Source organism: Leptidea sinapis, chromosome Z (assembly GCF_905404315.1).
Source record: "Leptidea sinapis chromosome Z, ilLepSina1.1, whole genome shotgun sequence".
Taxonomy (NCBI): Eukaryota; Metazoa; Arthropoda; class Insecta; order Lepidoptera; family Pieridae; genus Leptidea; species Leptidea sinapis.
The window spans coordinates 17,416,272-17,433,828 of NC_066312.1; the positions used below are offsets into that span (position 1 = coordinate 17,416,272).

Genomic DNA, 17,557 nt, shown 5'->3' on the forward strand with positions numbered 1-17,557 from the left:
CACAGGACATAATAATTACCAGCTGCTGTATTCCCGAACCTATATGACTAAGGGACATTTAAGAAAAGCATATCCCACCTTAAAGGCCGGCAACATATCTCTTGACACTTGTTGTTGGCTCACTACTCCCCATCCCGTGAGCATCTTGCCTGTTTGCCCTCTCTTATATAAAAAATCTAAGCTTTAGTAAAAATGTTACTTTTAGATGTGACAAACAGATATGGAAATCATTTCAAATCATAGGTTTAATAATAAAACAACAAACATATAAAATTTTACTTATTTATTCATTAAAAAATAAGATATTGATATCCATAATTATTGTAAAATATAAAAAATAAATGCAATTGCAAAAACTTATGATTACATACATACTACGAACTTACCAATATTAATAATAGTTATGGTTACATAATAATAAAAAAAAATATTATAACTAAGTTTGAGTGCTAAAGATATTATTATAAAGAAAATCCACATAAACTCAAGTTAAGTTTACAATTACTAGCAAAAATAGAAAAATCCTTATTTATTATTCTGGTACTGGTAGTATGAAATACATTTCTTTAAAAATAAAATACAAATTGTGCCAGCTTAGTTGTACATTCTTAGTATAAAGTGGACGGTTTAATCTAAAATTGTAGATACTTCTACCTCAGTAATAAAGTATAAATGGACGGACAATTCATTAGTCATATAATTTATCTTACATCTAGAATGAGAAGTTCAAGGAATGATATATCAACTATAAATAATAATTATTAGGCATGGAATTGAATTAATACTTAATTTATTATCATTGATATAAAAAAAAACAAAATCTTACATGACACGAGTAATGGTTTTATGTAAAAATAGCAATAACCTCAAGATTTTACATGCCATGGTTCAATTACCTGATTAAAACAATTAATTTCATTTATATATATATGTATGCCTATGTAAAGAGTTGATTTATGAGATCTGAGACAAATTATTCCAACACAATTGATACATCACCGTTATTTTAAATTGGAACATGGTTGGTATAACACTCAGTACTACAACATTCAAATACTCACTATGCACAATTCTTTACTTTTATCTTATTCCTTATGTGGATACTAAAAATATATATTTATAAGAGGACAATTTCATTGAGTGTGCCATTTCACAGACCATTTCAATGTAAATGTAAGAAAATGCATTTCATACATCATGCTACTAGTGAAATTTTCCATTCGTAATAATTATTACAGAGTCTATTCTAAGTGCAACAGCTTATACTAGCAAGCTCAGTAAGTGTTTTGAGACAATTATTTTGAATGTGAACAGATAATATAGTATATGTAAAGTAATTCTCTTTCATCATGTATCTCATTTCATGTAAACTATCTTTAGGCATATGAAACTTTTTGTTCATATGCTTCTTCTTCAAGCCAATCTTCTTGATTTGCAAATGCTGTGTGACGCAGTTTACAACAAGTAGCCCCAAATCTCAACATCACCATTATTACAACTATAATGAACAAAGTAAGAGCTGCGACAGCCGGATATATTAGTAGAAATGACATTTTAGATATCACTTTCTCTTTTATGAAGTTCAAGATACTCTTGAGATGACGTTAAAGGTTGACGTGATACTGATGGTATTATTTCTGTTTCATGTCTGTGTATTTCTTGATATTCGTCAGAGTGATACGGCAAGTACTGCACTGGTACGTACTGACTTTCAAGTTCTGTTAAATCAAGTGGGGGCTGCTTATGAGGTGTTGTTGACCATATAGATACAATCCAGCGATTACCTGTAGTTAAAAATATAACATTACCACCAAAAATCCTATGGTATAACTTCATTGCATGGGCCTTAATCAATATAAGAATTTTTATACATTAGTACTAGTAATAATTTCCTATTTTTAAATCATATAATGTAATCAGTTACCATTAGACATCCTGGACTCTCATTGGCATTCCAATAAAAAAATACCAATCAAATACAAATATAAAATAATTTTGACAAATACCTGTGTGTCTATCCAACCAGTAATCAGAATATTTAGAACAACAGCAAATAATATTCAGGATCAGTAAAGATCCAAGTATAATCGAGCAAATCGCAATTGAAATGTAAAACGGTGTGAAATCCCCAACTTTAGAAATTAATTGCTTGTACGTTTTATAAGAGTAAGTATCATTTCCTGTAAAGTAAGTTTGAGGTTCATTTGCGGACATTTTCTTATCTTAACCTAAAAAAAACTAGAAGTTTAAGTATATCTGTATTATAAATAATAGTAATAAATATTATTATAAATAATTTTAATCACATGCAAATAATTGAAACAGTTGTTATTTTGAAGGCGTGGTAAGATAATTTAGAATACTAAATTACTAACTAACTCAACAAACAATATACCTATTGTGCATGACTTAAATTACCATTTTCATAGTGTACGTACCTCAGATTTGTAAAAAAGTATTTTATTTTCAACTTTCAAGTATTAGGTAATTTTTGAAACAAGTTACAACTTAAGAATACCTACTCTCGTATAGAAAAATAATTATAGCAAGAACAAGTAGCAATAGCAACGCCCAGAACACAGAGTATCTCAATTCTCTATATAAATTTTCTGACGGCTGAGATCGACCTTCAAAGCCTTACAATAAACGATAGGTACCTAGTATATTCATAGTCTATGGTTCTTTTGACCCCTTTGCCTGTCCAGATGGACGAACAGAACCAAACAAAAAAATCTATGGTTTTGGCTGTATGGGCTTTTGACCCCTTTGCCTGTCCAGATGGACGAACAGAACCAAAAAAAAAAGTCTATAGTTATAGGATAGGACTTTTTTTCTAGAGTCTGGCTAATGAAAGCTGCCAGAAAGGAATGACAATAATAAATAAAATGACTGTTTTCCAATTACAGCACTAGAGCGCATTATGCGGCATAATGCTCAACGTTGAGTGTTCCAACTACAGCAACGCTTCGCACAATCAAGCAATCTCAAAAGTACTGCTTTCGCGTGATGCGTAGAATATATACCAACTCAGTGGCAGAAAATTAACGTGTGTTTTTTCTCTAAGTGGGCATTGATCCAAATTTTATTTACTATGGGTAGTAATATTGTTTATTGTTGAAGAAATATTTGGAAGCTTTCGGTTCGTCGTAGTTTTTTAGAAATAATAAAACTTAATTCAGACTGTACTAAAAAAAATGTAAGTATGGAGAAAGGTACAGATTTACCCAAATTGATTTAAATATACTTCGTTTATTGTATTTTGGTTTGAGCTGATGTTCTTGTTACCAATGCTCTAAATAAATAAAACTAAAACTAATGAAAGTACAAACATTGACTATTTAATTTTATATACCACATTTAAAATTTGATTACAATTTAGTTTTAGTTAATTCTAAAGTATACACAAATTTAATTTACAGAAACATACTTTTGCCAACATTGCAATGGCTTGATCGAATCATTTAATGAAGCAGATATCATAAATGTTTTCGTGGAAATGAACATATTTATCAAAATGAAGAAGACATCTTATTTTCTTATTACATTGCTGATGAATATTTTTTTTCAACACTGAACTTAGTACACACGCACTCTGCTGGTGCATTTTAAAACTAATTCATGTTCCAATTCAAGCATCAGCACAATTCGGGATTGTGCGGCACTGAGTCGTATTGCTCTGTAATTGGAAAACTACCTATATCATTATAAAAATGTAAATCAATTGGCGCATACGGCAAAGAGAATTTAAACATTACGTTCACATACGGTGCAGTGCAAAAAAAATTTCAATCAATTTGATAACTAATCTGTCTTGCTGTCACATCGGAGTTTGTTGACATTGAGTTTCTTGAATATTTCTAAGCTAAGATGGGTAAAATTAATGACGTTCTATACATATTATAGACAATGCACCTCATACACAATCAAAGCTGAAATATGGCACATGCGACAAATGACACAATAATATGTTTCGACAGCTATGTTTATACATTTCTGCGTTTACTCCAGTTGTTTAAAATATTATTGGTCAATATGCAGCAATGTAAACACTTTTTCAGTTTCTGCTGCGTATTTTGAATTTAGAACCCGATTTGGACAGTGACATCAGTGGAGTAGCAGTTAGGCATTTTTTTAAGTCCAGACGAAAAAGAGGGTTGCTATACGTTTTACGTTCGTCAGTCTGTCCCTATTTTGTAGTAGTTGTGTTTGTAGTTACAACCTACCTGCCTACCTTGGCTGGCACGGACTCCATAAATAACAATAATCGTTACTAGAATTAGATTGTATAAAAATATGCAATTATTTTCATACTTTTTAGTGTATATTATATCTATTGTTTTGGAATAGTCATTTTGATGTCGGTTGTATTTTTAATTTTTAGTGAATCTGAACTACACTAACTAATAATTCGTCTAAATTTGTGCAAATCTACTAAATTTTGCAATGCAGCAATGAACGTAAGCGCATTGCAATTTTATTACAGACAGTTCTTCCACAGATCTTCCCTTATCGTAAGTCGATAAGGAGTTCCATTGATCATCATATCAGAAAGTTCTGAGGCAACAAACTTAAAAAAAACATACCGACGAATTGAGAACATCCTCCCCTTTTGAGTAGGTTAAAAAGAGCGACTCTATTGTTTTTATTTCTGAATGTGTCCTTTCATCTGTCCCATTCTGACAAGCGGGTCTTGACTAAGGACTTGTCAATAATTGTACCATATTTAATGAAAAATATTCGATTTATTAAATTACTTACGCTTTTTGCATATCACTCTTATATAAATAAAATAATCTAACCGATGATAAGTCACACCATCTTTTTTTTACAAAAAATATCGGTATAATCTTTTTTTAAGTATTGAAGATGGTCAGTTTGGGTTTCGACCACAAGTCTCAACCGACATGGCTATATATTCGCGCTAAAGCAGGTTGTCGGTTACTACAAGCAGGGAAACACTGCAGTCTATGCGTGTTTTTTAGATATAAGTCGCGCCTTTGATACACTTAATCATGATCTGCCGTGGAAGAAGCTGCGGGACACAAGTGTCCCTTCTGAGATTGTTGGCCTCCTCGAGCATTGGTACCGTAACCAGACCAACAGTGTCAGATGGGGCTTTGAACTGTCAGACCTCTCCTGATCTATTTAATATCTATATAAAATAGATCAGGAAGCTGAGCAGGACTCCAGTAGGGCTGAGGTTGGATGGCAGATCGTCAACAACCTGAGCTACGCTGATGATATGGTTTTGCTCAGCCCCTCAAAAAAAGGCCTGCGAAAACTCATCAAAATATGTGAGGGTTGTGCGAAAGAGCATAATCTTACATACAATGTAAATAAAACAGAAATGATAATATTTAGATCGGGAGAGGTGCCTCAGAATATCCCCGTAGTTTGTATTAACGGACAACCTGTCAAGATAGTGGACAGCTTCAAGTACCTTGGCCACATTGTTTCATCCTGCCTCAAGGATGACGCAGATATCGAGCGTCAACGTAGGGCTCTTTGTGTGGTGGGCAATATGATTGCGAGAAAATTTAACCGTTCAGCGCCTGACGTGAGAATTACTCTCTTTAAGTCATTCTGCCAGTCGTCTTACACGTGTCAGCTTTGGACAAATTATTCTAAGAAGTCTCATGATGGCATACGAGTCGCCTACAATAACATTTTTAGGTTCCTCATGGGCCTGAAACGTTGCTGTAGCGCTTCAGAAATGTACGCGAAGGCTAGGATTGATTCATTCATCGTTCATGTCCGGTTGAGACGTGTAATAACGGCATTATCAGAAGTCTGCCTGACAGGCTGATGCTTTCAGCAATGTATCGACACTGGTTAAATATTGCCTGACAGGCTGATGCTTTCAGCAATGTATCGACACTGGTTAAATATTGCAACCTAGTTTCTATTTGTAATTTATATTTTTGACTTTATTTTAAATACATATTTTATACTGTGTCTGTACTATGGATCAAGGGTATGAAATAAAGTATTATTATTATTATTATTTCAGATAATCTTGACGACAATTGCGACCAAGAAAATAAATAATATACCTAGACGAAACATACATTTCAGCAGCTCAAATGTGAACAGTCATAAAAGATGCTTTTGAAAGTATGACACCAGAACATTGAAAGATAATGACAGAGCATATTTTTCATGTTGAAGTTCAGAACAAAACGAGGGATGGAATATTAGAAGAGCTAGAACTTATAATAGTTCCAGCAGTAGTTAAAACGATTCTATGAAAATAGAAATGTTACAATCAGCTTTTGATTATAATGAATAAACTCTGTCTATCATCCTTTATGGATTTTACTGTTATACTCACCTCAGCAGTAGTGGTTTTCATTAAATATTGTTCTTGAACTATATGTATTTCTTACTCCTTCAATACTCTAGGCTCTGTTAATATGATACCTTTGTATGTTAAAGTGATATTTTTAAATACCTAATACATTTTACTACAAATAATGCATGTCTCAATAACGTGTGTACAAGAAATATGTAATAAATTACTATATGAAATTGAAAAAAAAATGGGAAAGGTATCAAAATTATTTATTCCTACTTTAGTTGGTAATACCATATGAAGTTTTTTTGAATTTGCCGCCTTTTACTGGTTTCAGCTTTCATTAGCTTTATTTTTTATAGTATAACTGACTATAAAGGAACGGCTTACAGTATACTAAATTGACTTCGTCTTAAGACACTGTGGTATTTGGGGCGGGAAGATTTGGATGTTTCTTCGAAAGCACTTTATTACCCTTTTTGAAGAACAGCATCACTATACTTCAGTGCCATGCTTGCGGCGATTAGCCGATGGGAGCATTTCGGAGCGTAGACTTCACCAGTCGATACCGCTACAGTTGTCCCTGACTTGATCACAGAGACATCATTGAATATCTGCCTTTTTGTTGACATAATGAGTCTATCCCATCTTTGGTGGCAACATCGGGGCTGATACAGGTCCATTTACGTTGTTTTTGCTTCATGAAGAAGGAGGTAATCGTATACATATCCCCCTTCTCCATAAACTTAGTCAGTATCTGGCCTCAGTCATTGAGACTTGTGAACGAGGAACCCGACACCGCCCTGGCACAGTTGGTCGCCCTCCCGGAAGTAGAGCAGGTGTCCGGTATTTAGGATTACCAACGGACTCTCATCGCCTTGTCTTCGGACCTCAGATAACCCAACCACATCCCATCGTAATCTGCTCCAAGCTTTCTCAAACTTCTCGGCGATCCTCATATATATGTCGCCAAGGATAATGGTCTTCGTTTGTGGTAGCGTTTCCAAGCCCAGGGTTACTTAGCACCCCCTACCCCTTTATGTGGCGGCTACTTAACCACCACGAGCAGGGCCGCCGGGGACTTACATTGTCTGTAAAAAAAAATCTCGGGGGGTTTTTGCCATAACATCCCCGCTTGGCACGCGGGTTGGGGTTCACTGTAGATGTCAATCTACATAAATATCTTCGCTCAAGAAATCTTAGTGTTTTCCCTGTCAAACACGCTGTCCAGTGTTCATTTAACATTTTTGGACATGGACAGACAAATTAACAACTGTTAGTCATCGTTCCAATGAAATGATAAAGTTTTCAAATGCTGCCATATCACTTCCTTTGTATAATCTCAGATATATTTTATCGATTTCACCGAATTCAAATATTTAACGTTTTTTTTAATTTACAGGGTTTTTAACGTGTTTGATAGGGCGAGGATACAGAGACGCGAATATTAAAATAATATAAGCACAAAGCAACAATTGTTGCAAAATCTTTGTTTAGCTGACGTTATAACGTCATATCGAGGCAGCTATCCTTTTGCTGAGTAAACACATAGTGAAAACTTAGAAATTATCTATAAAATTTACTGAACTATATGATATGAACTGAAGATATATTCCGACTACACATTTATTGCCTAAGCTATCGCCATAATGTTTTAACTTATATAGAGTAAAATATACAAATTTTTTAATTTGTTTAATTAATCCCAGAAGGGATACCTAACCCAACTTCTGAGTGCCTTGCAAACCTTAGCATGTTTGCTAAATGAGTAGGTGAAGTATATAATAAAGGAATCTTATATTACAGTTGAAACAGCACTATGTATTTTAAAAAGTGTATTTATTATTTCGAGAGAAAATAAACACTTATTACCTTAGAATACAATAATTTCCGCAAACACCGTATAATTAATTGGAATTCCAATATTATTTGGCAAAGCGAGCATGTATATATTTCTTACTTTTCTAACTATAATCAGATTGTTCGCGAAAATAATTAGGCGGAACAGAATTGATTCGTTAAAAGCACAGTTAATTACGTTGTATTACTTTTAGTACCATATGTTGTGGTTTAATACGTTGCATAAGAAATATAAATGTAAAAACGGAAAACATTATGTAGAAAGTAATTAATTTCCAACGACCTCATCTTGTGTTGCATAACATTTGCAGATATTCAGTTACTTAACACACAGCAATGTTTAACCAATATCTTTAATACATCTTTTTGGAAGTCTGAATTTGAATGCGACAGGACGGAAAAGCTTATACTTAAATTAATGAGTACAAATTGGCAGATCACATCACGGCAAAGTGATGACTCGAATAAGAAAAGTTTAGCTTTAAGCCTATTACAAGATGCATAAATAGTTAAATTAATATAAAATTTAAAAAATAAATAATATCATAGATCTAGTTGTGGCCTGGATCAGATAAAACACAATAACAGAAATAATTAAATGGTGTAAACAGGTTTGTAAGTAGACAAAAGTAGTAAGTAAGTGTTTATGTGTAATAACACATTACATATATATACCTACACATACTATGAGATATAATGTAGACAAGTATCTAACATCAATGCTAAGTTACCAATGATTATTATATAACTCTCAAACGGCCCCGGTTAACATTTTGCAAATCCGTACAAGCCTAGCTGTGAAAGAGAAAATCTAGACATAATACATGGAGATACATCAATAATAGTAAGTAATATGATTATATTATATCCTTACTTAAGTTCTACTTATTAAGAAAAATTATGAACTTATTTTTAGGTACTTATTTCCGATACATGCAATGTTAGATAATTAATACGTCTAGACAGAGCCTCTTGCTGTTAGGCAACGGATGACAACAGGCCAGGTTTATTACTCTGGCGTGCATGACAAGCAACGTCTTACACTCGCGATACGTATGTCACTTTTTTTGAGTGCATAAGTTTCCGAATATAGAGGTTAATACTTCACCGCTATTTATTTCGACGTGTTCACAACTCTTACAGTCTATCTAGACATATTAATCTAAGTGTGCAGCAAAAAAGCATATTAATCTGTATATGTGCAATACACGAATGATTGGTTATTCATGAAGCACTATACCTATCATAATTATACTTTCTTGCTACAGAGCCTTAAATACAGCTAAGACATCGACGTCATCATACGAAAAATGGTATTTGAATCATTATAATATCCTCCTATCATCTAAATTAATGTTAATGCAAAGTGCCGAGTTAACATAACTCTTTAATGTTAAATTAATCTCAATCAATAAGAGTACATTATATGACTTAATTATTATTTTATTCCTAGTTTAAAATGCTGCTTAAAGCATTAAATTTATCAGCATTAATATGAAGGATTGTTCATTGTCCTTTCTAAAATACTTTATTTAAAATTATTTTATAATCCCATAACATAAGATAGTGGTTGGGTAAGGGACAGTGTTCACATTCGACCTTACAAATAACCTTGGTATAAAGTTATACATGAGCATAAACCAAGAATATGCAAAATGACAATACTACACCGCTGACAACACTGTCAGTACTATGATAATTCTGAAGTTTTCCGAATGTCAGGCAGCCTTACAAATAAACGCGGGAAACGTTATACGTCCGAATAAACCAATCATCAGCAAAATGTCTATTTGTTAACATTTTGCATATTCTTGGATTATTCTCGGGTATAACTTAATACAAAGATTATTTGTATAGCCGATTAAGTTCAAATGCTCATTGTATGTAATGGTGCTCACACACTGCTGTTACAAAATGTTTCTAAACATTTGCAAAAACAAAAGATTGCTGACAAATTAAGAATTGTTAAATGTTTTAAGTGCTAATAAACTAATGAAAATGTTTACAAACATTTTATACCACTTGGAAACATAACATCATGACATCATCGCAAGTCGCGGAGCACGATTCAAGATATGATAACAATGTTTAATTTGTTACAATTTGTTAACTAACATTTTTGTTTAGAAATGTTTACGAACTTGAAAACATTTTACAACATTGTGATTATTAACACATAAACATGTTACATAGCAGGTGTGAGCACCATTACCTTACAATACCAATGTATATGAGATTAACAAAGAAAGGTTACATACATAGTATAATGATATCTTCAAATTAATAGTTTGGAATGTTTGTGGCGCTTGTTCAGGTGGCTAATAGAGCCAAAAATATATATAAAAAGTTAAAAACCTGCTCACTTACTCAAGATATTTTCTATCAGTTGCTCTAAGGACAGGGGTTCCCAAACATTTTCGGTTCGAGGAACATTTACAGATTTACTACGTACTCTACCATGGCGCCAGTCAAAAAAGAGTACAGATATAATAATTATTATGACTAATTTAAATTAGGTTCATTTCTGGATATATTTATCATTTTATAAAATAGAAAATAAAACACAATAGTAACTAAACAAATGTGAAATTTCATGTGCAAATTTACATGATACTTTTATTTGCATATCGCGAGTCTCTGCGACACCGCAGCATCCACTACTAACGTATTTTTAATCCTTACGTAATTACTTTTCGACGCTTTTGCGCACTAGTTTTTGTAAACATTTTATGACTTTTTACAAATGCTTTGATGAGATTAATAAAATATTTATAATAAAAAAATCATTTTCAATGTGACATGCTGTCTTCACATAATTTATCAAAGCGTAAGGCTTTTACAAATTCTTAAATTATACCCGCAAATCTGTTTACTTTCCAGAAAATGGTATACCCCTAGCCTAAACCCTAGTTAATTTTCCTGAGCTTTGTTCATTCATGTAAAGTTTGGTAGCACAAACTTTACGCTCACTTTAATAATAGTTATATTATACGCAACTAGAAAGGCCATCTCAAACAGAGTTCAAAATGCAATCCGAGCCGAAGCCGAGCACGCTGTTTGAGATGGCATTTTTCCCTCTCGTTGTTGCGTATACGATTTTTAACCACTGTACTGTAACGGAAAGTTCGTAAAAGTGACGCATGCGACAATGAATTCAGAGGGGCACTTTCCTTACGGAGAACATGGTAAAAAAGCGAACTTTCCGCGGAGGTGTAGTAAAAAGGATCTTACCTACTAGAGTAACTGTGACATTTAACTGAAGACTTCTTTTGAAGAAATTGTTTCTAAATTTGATTAGCAACGGTATTATAAGCAAAATATTACTTCTAGACACAGTACAATTAAATGTCCAACTCACAATTCAAATGTAAATAAAATATAAAATATCAAGCTTAATTTTATCAATTTCGGTGAAGCCAACACTTCACAACCACTTTTAAAATTGAGATCGAAGATAAATTCTATAATCCTATCACTACACTACATGCTACATAGAATAAGTATGAGTAAATAAATCGATTGCCTTCTCCAATTTTAATCAACCGATGCTCGAAAAATTAATTAGCATCAGTTATAAAGATTGACTGAAATTCAAGAGAGCATTATACAGTTTGCCACACATATTCACATTTAGTTACACAACATCTCCAAAGTTCAAGGACGTGGTAGACTATTAAAATGTCATTTATTGGTATGGTCTATAGCTAACCATTGTATATTGGTAAGGTGGATTTCCGTGTGGAATAAAGTGCATCAATGGTGTACTTCTTAGAGGAGGCACATGGCGCTAGAGCAAAGGTGCTGCCGCATTCATCAATTCATCAAATGTTTGCTCTAGGCAATACTTCAGCTCCGCAAATGTGACCACAAGTATGCTCCTCCCATCACGAGACAACATATCCACCTAAAATTGTATAAGTTGTTAAAAGCAAGTCCTAGTTGGAGCAAAATAAGGTACAAGAGTATTACAGTTCAAGATATATGTAAAACTATTTTTTTAAATACTAATTTAATACCTTTTTTTTTAATTTAAGATGAGCTATTTCGGCTTTAATAATTTACTGTTGTTAAAACTCTGTTAGGTACTAAATTTCAGCGATTTAGCTGTTCGGGTATGATAAAGATCTAGCTAACTGTAACAATGCGGTTTTCATTTGTTGGCCTTCAGGTTCATAACCGCCGCACTCATAGTCGTTTAAAGAATACTTAAATAGCTACTTAGTACAGCATTAAAAATGTTCACTCTATAGAATCTTAATGATTCCTTAATAGGCCTAAGGAATACTTAACTTTAAGTATCGTAGGACCTATACTTAAATGGAATGGTTTTGACGTCTATGTTTTGAGATAACGTGTTCATGTAATAATAAAATATTATATGTTAATATATGTGATTAGTTACAATAAATTCATTTTAGTTTTTAAAAGTTAAGTGCATTCATTTACAAATGATAAGGCTGTATGGTACGAGGGGCGGTCAAAAAGTTCGCGGAATGGCGGGGTTGGCGGGGGTGAGGTCGCTCCTCCAGGTAGCCGCTACTTGAGTAACTCATAATTACTATATATGCCAATTTCTAGCCTAATTGGGTCATTAGCTTTCGAGTTACAAACGAGTGAACAAGTAAATCGGGAACAAACTAGCCACTATGGAGAAAATTGAACATCGCGCCGTCGTAAAGTTCCTCACCAAACAAGGAAAAACGCCTCAAACTATTTTGCAAGAGATGTTAGCTGTTTACGGAGACTCTGCTCCTGGTAAAACCATGATTTACAAATGGCACGGCCTTTTCAAGCAAGGAAGGGAGTCAATTGAAGATGATCCTCGACCTGGACGGCCCATTGAGGCCACTACGCCGGAAATCATTGAAAAAGTTGAAAAACTTGTATTGGAAGACGGAAGGTTGAAGAAGAAACAACTTGCAGCATCAGTTGGAGTATCAGAAACCACAATTTTAAATATTCTTCATCAACATCTTGGCATGAGTAAAGTGTGTTCAAGGTGGGTCCCGAGAATGCTCACGCCGCTGCAAAAACGTGAGCGCGTCAACTGTTCCCGCGAGTATTTGGACCGCTGTGGAGAAGTTAGGGAAGAAATTATGGCCCGAATTGTAACCGGTGATGAAACTTGGGTTCACCACTATGAGCCTGAGTCAAAGCAGGAGTCGATGCAGTGGCACAAAAAAGGCACACCACCCCCAAAAAAATTTAAAGTGTCGCAATCGGCCGGAAAGATCATGGCGACTATTTTTTGGGATACTGAAGGTATTCTTTTGATCGATTATAAAGAACGTGGTGTTTCTATAACGGGAGAGTACTACGCTTCCCTATTGGACCGATTAAAAGAAGCTATTAAAGAAAAAAGAAGAGGAAAACTGACAAAAGGTGTACTCCTTTTGCACGACAACGCGCCCGTTCACACGAGTCATGTTGCGACGGCTGCCATTCATCGATGCGGTTTTGAACAACTACGCCATCCACCCTACAGTCCAGACCTGGCCCCTAGCGATTTTTATTTATTCCCAAAGATGAAGAAAGAGCTGCGTGGAAAAAAATTTAGAGACGATGATGAAGTCAAGTCGGCGATTTCGGCGTATTTTGACGCCCAAGACAAAACCTATTTTTTCGACGGTATTAATAAGTTATATGCCAGATCCCAAAAATGTATTCGTGTTAAGGGGGAATATATTGAAAAGGAAAAATAACATAATGTATCATTTCATCTTTTTTCCCAGTCATTCCGCGAACTTTTTGACCTCCCCTCGTAGATACGTTCTCAACTAACTTAACAAGGCTTCGATCGCTATCGAAAGGATTTTTCACTTCGCAAATTATTACAGGTGCAGCCTGAAATTGTTAAAGAATAGGTAAAGCTTTCTTTTCGGTGTGCAAAAGAGGTTAAGCATAGTCCCTGTTGTGGTGTCAGTGGAGGTATAGATGAAGGTCGACGAACAGGCTGCCACGTTCATAAGATTTATAAGCGTAACTTAACTTTTGTAATGAATGTCACGAAAAACTCATCCTCATAACGTCTGTCCCGTTCGTCTCCTAAATCATATAGACCCTCTTGTCTCCTCCCTGTCTTACCTTCTTTGTACTAAGAACGTTGGAGAAGACAGTGGAATATACGGAATACTGCACTGAGAATGAGCCCTCTACATCCCAGCCAGCATGCATACCGTGCTACCAGGTCGACGGACACGGTTCTTAATGAATTAACCAACCTCCTTAGCGATGCTGTAGAAAATAAGGAGAGAGCACTCTGTCTTTTCACGGAAATTTAAGTATGCTTTGACAACACCTCCCACCGAACCATCACACGCTCGAAGACAAGAAGGTTGAACCCACCATCATAAGATTGGCAGATCGCCTGTCTAAAAACAGGCAGTGGTCAGCCAGGAAACAACCAGGAGAACCACCAGAGGCACTCCTCAAGGTGGTGGTGTCACCTCCCCACTGTTTTAGACAATTGTCGTTGATGGGCTACTGCATTCCCTGCACAAGGTATAGCTTGCATAGGTTATGCTGACGACGTTGTCATAGTTGTCAGAGATAAAGTGGATAGTACTTTATGCGGCTCCTGCAAAATGCTCTGTCCCTAATTTAAATGGTGTTAATCAGTCGACCTGAAGTTGAAAGTTTCTAAAACGTGCATAGTCTCCTTTACACACAGAAGGAAAACCAACTTTAAGCCTATTACTGTAGATGGTATCACTTGAATTGAAGACAGAAGTGAAGTATCTGGGCCTAACCCATGATAGCAAACTCAATTTCCGCAAGCACGTGCAGGAGGTGTCATCCAAAGCCACCAAGGCACTAATGATCTGCATATGTTTAGAAACTGCCGTAGCGGTATGAAATCCTGCCTAACTGCAGCCATGGAGGTGATATTAGATTTTCCACCTCTGCATATAGCAGTAACAACGGCTGCCGGAATCAGAATAAAAAATAGCGGAATAAGAACGGGCATAAATGCAATCCAGCGCGATCTAAAGCTACTGGCAAAGTGCTCACATGCCTGGTTTATGCTACATGACCGAATTCCCAAAGAATTTTGCTATGAGCGTAAATTCAAGCTCATTATTAGCAACAAGGAAGACTACTGTAAGTCTTGATAGTCATACAATTAAGTGATATACGAATGGCTCCAGGACTGACACCGATACTGGTGCTGGAGTTTACGGCCCAGCAACAAATTACCATGAAGCAACATCTATATACCAGGTGGAAGTATATGCACTGAACAAGTGCATTCAAATGAACCTCGACAGTAATTACCAGTCAAGGAACCTTGCTATAATGTCTGATAACCAAGCAGCTCTCAAGGCATTGACATACCACATAATAACTTCACGGTTGGTGTGGGAATGCAGAAGAAAACTGGCCAACATATCCTTAGCCAGAGCAACAAAGTTACCCTGGCCTGGATACCGGGGCACAAAGGCATAATAGGGAATGAGATAGCTGACCGGTTAGCTAAGGATGGAGCCTCATCTCCCTTGATAGGCCCAGAACCCTTCTGTGAAACCGGTGAATATCTTATCCGCTATGACCTAAGGAACCAAGAAATGATGGAAGCAGCCAGTCACTGGTCCTCGCTACCAGGCCATCGACAGGCTAAGCTGCTCCTAGGCAACTGTCAAAGTAAGCGTGCCAAACAATGCATAAGCTTGGACAAGAGACAACTGCCCTTACGGGTTTGCTCTGGAGCCACTGCAAGCTGAACGGGCACCTAGCCAGAATGAGTCTCAGTGAAGCAAATCTGTACAGATTCTGCTGCGAAGCCGCTGAAGACCCCAGACGCATCCTTCTGGAATGCGAGGCCATTGCCAGAATCAGGCTGGGGTGTCTTAAAACACCGTCACTCAAAGCAGAGGACGTGCCCGGCCTGGACCCTTTGATGATCCTACGCTTCTTAAAATTAATTAATAGGTCTAGAGAATACAATTTAAATCCCGGCACACGTCTCCTAGTGAGTAGCCTCGATCTCACTACAGCTCTTTGTAAGACACAAGAAGTCGAGGGTAGGCGTGATAGCGCAAGCAGGGGGCACAATAGATCCTAGGATTTAATCGCATCTAATCCCCTAGTCATAATAATAATAATATCCTCAGAACACAAAATCACAACAATCACAGTCCAAGACACTGACATGACAATGACTGAATGGACTTCGGATATACAGTATGGAACTAACTTCTATGAAATAAATGTAGATACTTACTTGTTAGCATATTTGCTGACGATATACCAAAAATTAACGAAATCCGTTCATTGATTTTGTCGAAAAGTAGACTTTTAATTTTGCATAAATTTATATGTACTGTGTAGTATTAGTTAACTGGATCAAGGGTTCAATGAACTTGAATATTTCAATAGTGTCATAAGACGGCCTTGCCACCAGTGGCGGTTTTCTTTGGCAGCGTACACGTGCTGGCGGGGTCTCTTTGACGGTCGCGGGCGGCGCGATTCAAAGCAAGCTCGAAATTCGTACGGGCGGGGTAGGGTAAAGATATCTTTTATCGATAATTAGCTTTCTTTAAAGGGAGTTGTAATCGATTGACAATAAGTTATTTAAGTTTATTTTAAAATTGTTCTGTAATGATTGCTGTAAAAATACACTACACCCTAGGTATTTAAAACTAAACAGCTTCGTGATTTTGTTTTTATAAATTATAAAGGAGTTGAGAGATAATTATTGTGAATATGGAAGAACTTAACAATAACGATTTATTACTTGTTTGACATGTTACGTAATTCGAAAGCAACCTATAAAAAATCGTACCAACTTACCTATTTGCTGCTCAAGAAATCACTCATAAAACAGTGGTTTTGTAAGTTGAACTTACGAAAATAATTTCTTTTTTACAAAATTTACCCATTCATTAATTTATTAATAATTGTTATAGTTTGTAGGCTAGTTTATCTTGTTGGTGTTTGTGTAGGAAAGTATCGACAAAATAGAATTGTAGGGTAGGTATTCTTCTTACGTAATACAAAGCAATCTAATTGTTAAAAATCGTACCAACCTTCCCGTTTGATACTCAGGATTTTTTATGGAGAAATGAGCATTGCTAGATCTTTAGAAATTTGTACAAACTTTTTTTGACATTTGTCCACGATACACCGCACAAGGACGTTCATTCCACAGCCTGCTAGGTTTTACGTGGAAGAAAGTTCTTTAAAAACTAATAAAAAAAGGTTATCTAATAAATAATATGTTAAAATTATTAAGATATTCGAAAAACACAAAAAAAGTAGCCATGTTTAGTTCTTTGGTGATGGTTGCTAAATAAGTATAAAAAAGTATCGATAAACTATAATTGTGAGGAATTCCCTATTAAGGAATTATTTTTTCGTTATTTTAAGTGAGCACAGAGCACCACTTTAGTTTATCGCGAGTCTTCT

The 17,557-nt window shown here is 35.4% G+C and overlaps 3 protein-coding genes across 7 annotated transcripts in view; all 3 read right to left on the bottom strand.

The window, feature by feature from the left end:
- Positions 1 to 268: 268 nt before the first annotated feature.
- On the bottom strand, positions 269 to 1,553 carry LOC126978868 (uncharacterized). The gene has a single exon (XM_050827986.1). The coding sequence runs from the start codon at positions 1,551 to 1,553 to the stop codon at positions 1,377 to 1,379; it is 177 nt and encodes a 58-aa protein (XP_050683943.1). The 3' UTR covers positions 269 to 1,376.
- A 1-nt stretch (position 1,554) lies between these two features.
- Positions 1,555 to 2,602, bottom strand: LOC126978867 (uncharacterized). Its single transcript, XM_050827985.1, has 3 exons — positions 2,439 to 2,602; positions 2,007 to 2,228; positions 1,555 to 1,784 (listed from the first exon to the last, which is right to left on the bottom strand). The coding sequence occupies exons 2-3, from the start codon at positions 2,212 to 2,214 to the stop codon at positions 1,555 to 1,557; spliced, it is 438 nt and encodes a 145-aa protein (XP_050683942.1). The 5' UTR covers positions 2,215 to 2,228; positions 2,439 to 2,602.
- Positions 2,603 to 8,117: 5,515 nt separating this feature from the next.
- The window catches only part of LOC126978845 (PAN2-PAN3 deadenylation complex subunit PAN3), a 39,979-nt gene continuing 30,539 nt past the window's right edge, over positions 8,118 to 17,557 (bottom strand). For all 5 annotated transcript variants that reach the window (XM_050827948.1, XM_050827943.1, XM_050827944.1 and 2 more), the window contains one exon: positions 8,118 to 12,056. In XM_050827948.1, the coding sequence (XP_050683905.1) occupies positions 11,940 to 12,056 (117 nt within the window). In that variant the 3' untranslated portion in view covers positions 8,118 to 11,939. The remainder of the gene's footprint in view (positions 12,057 to 17,557) is intronic.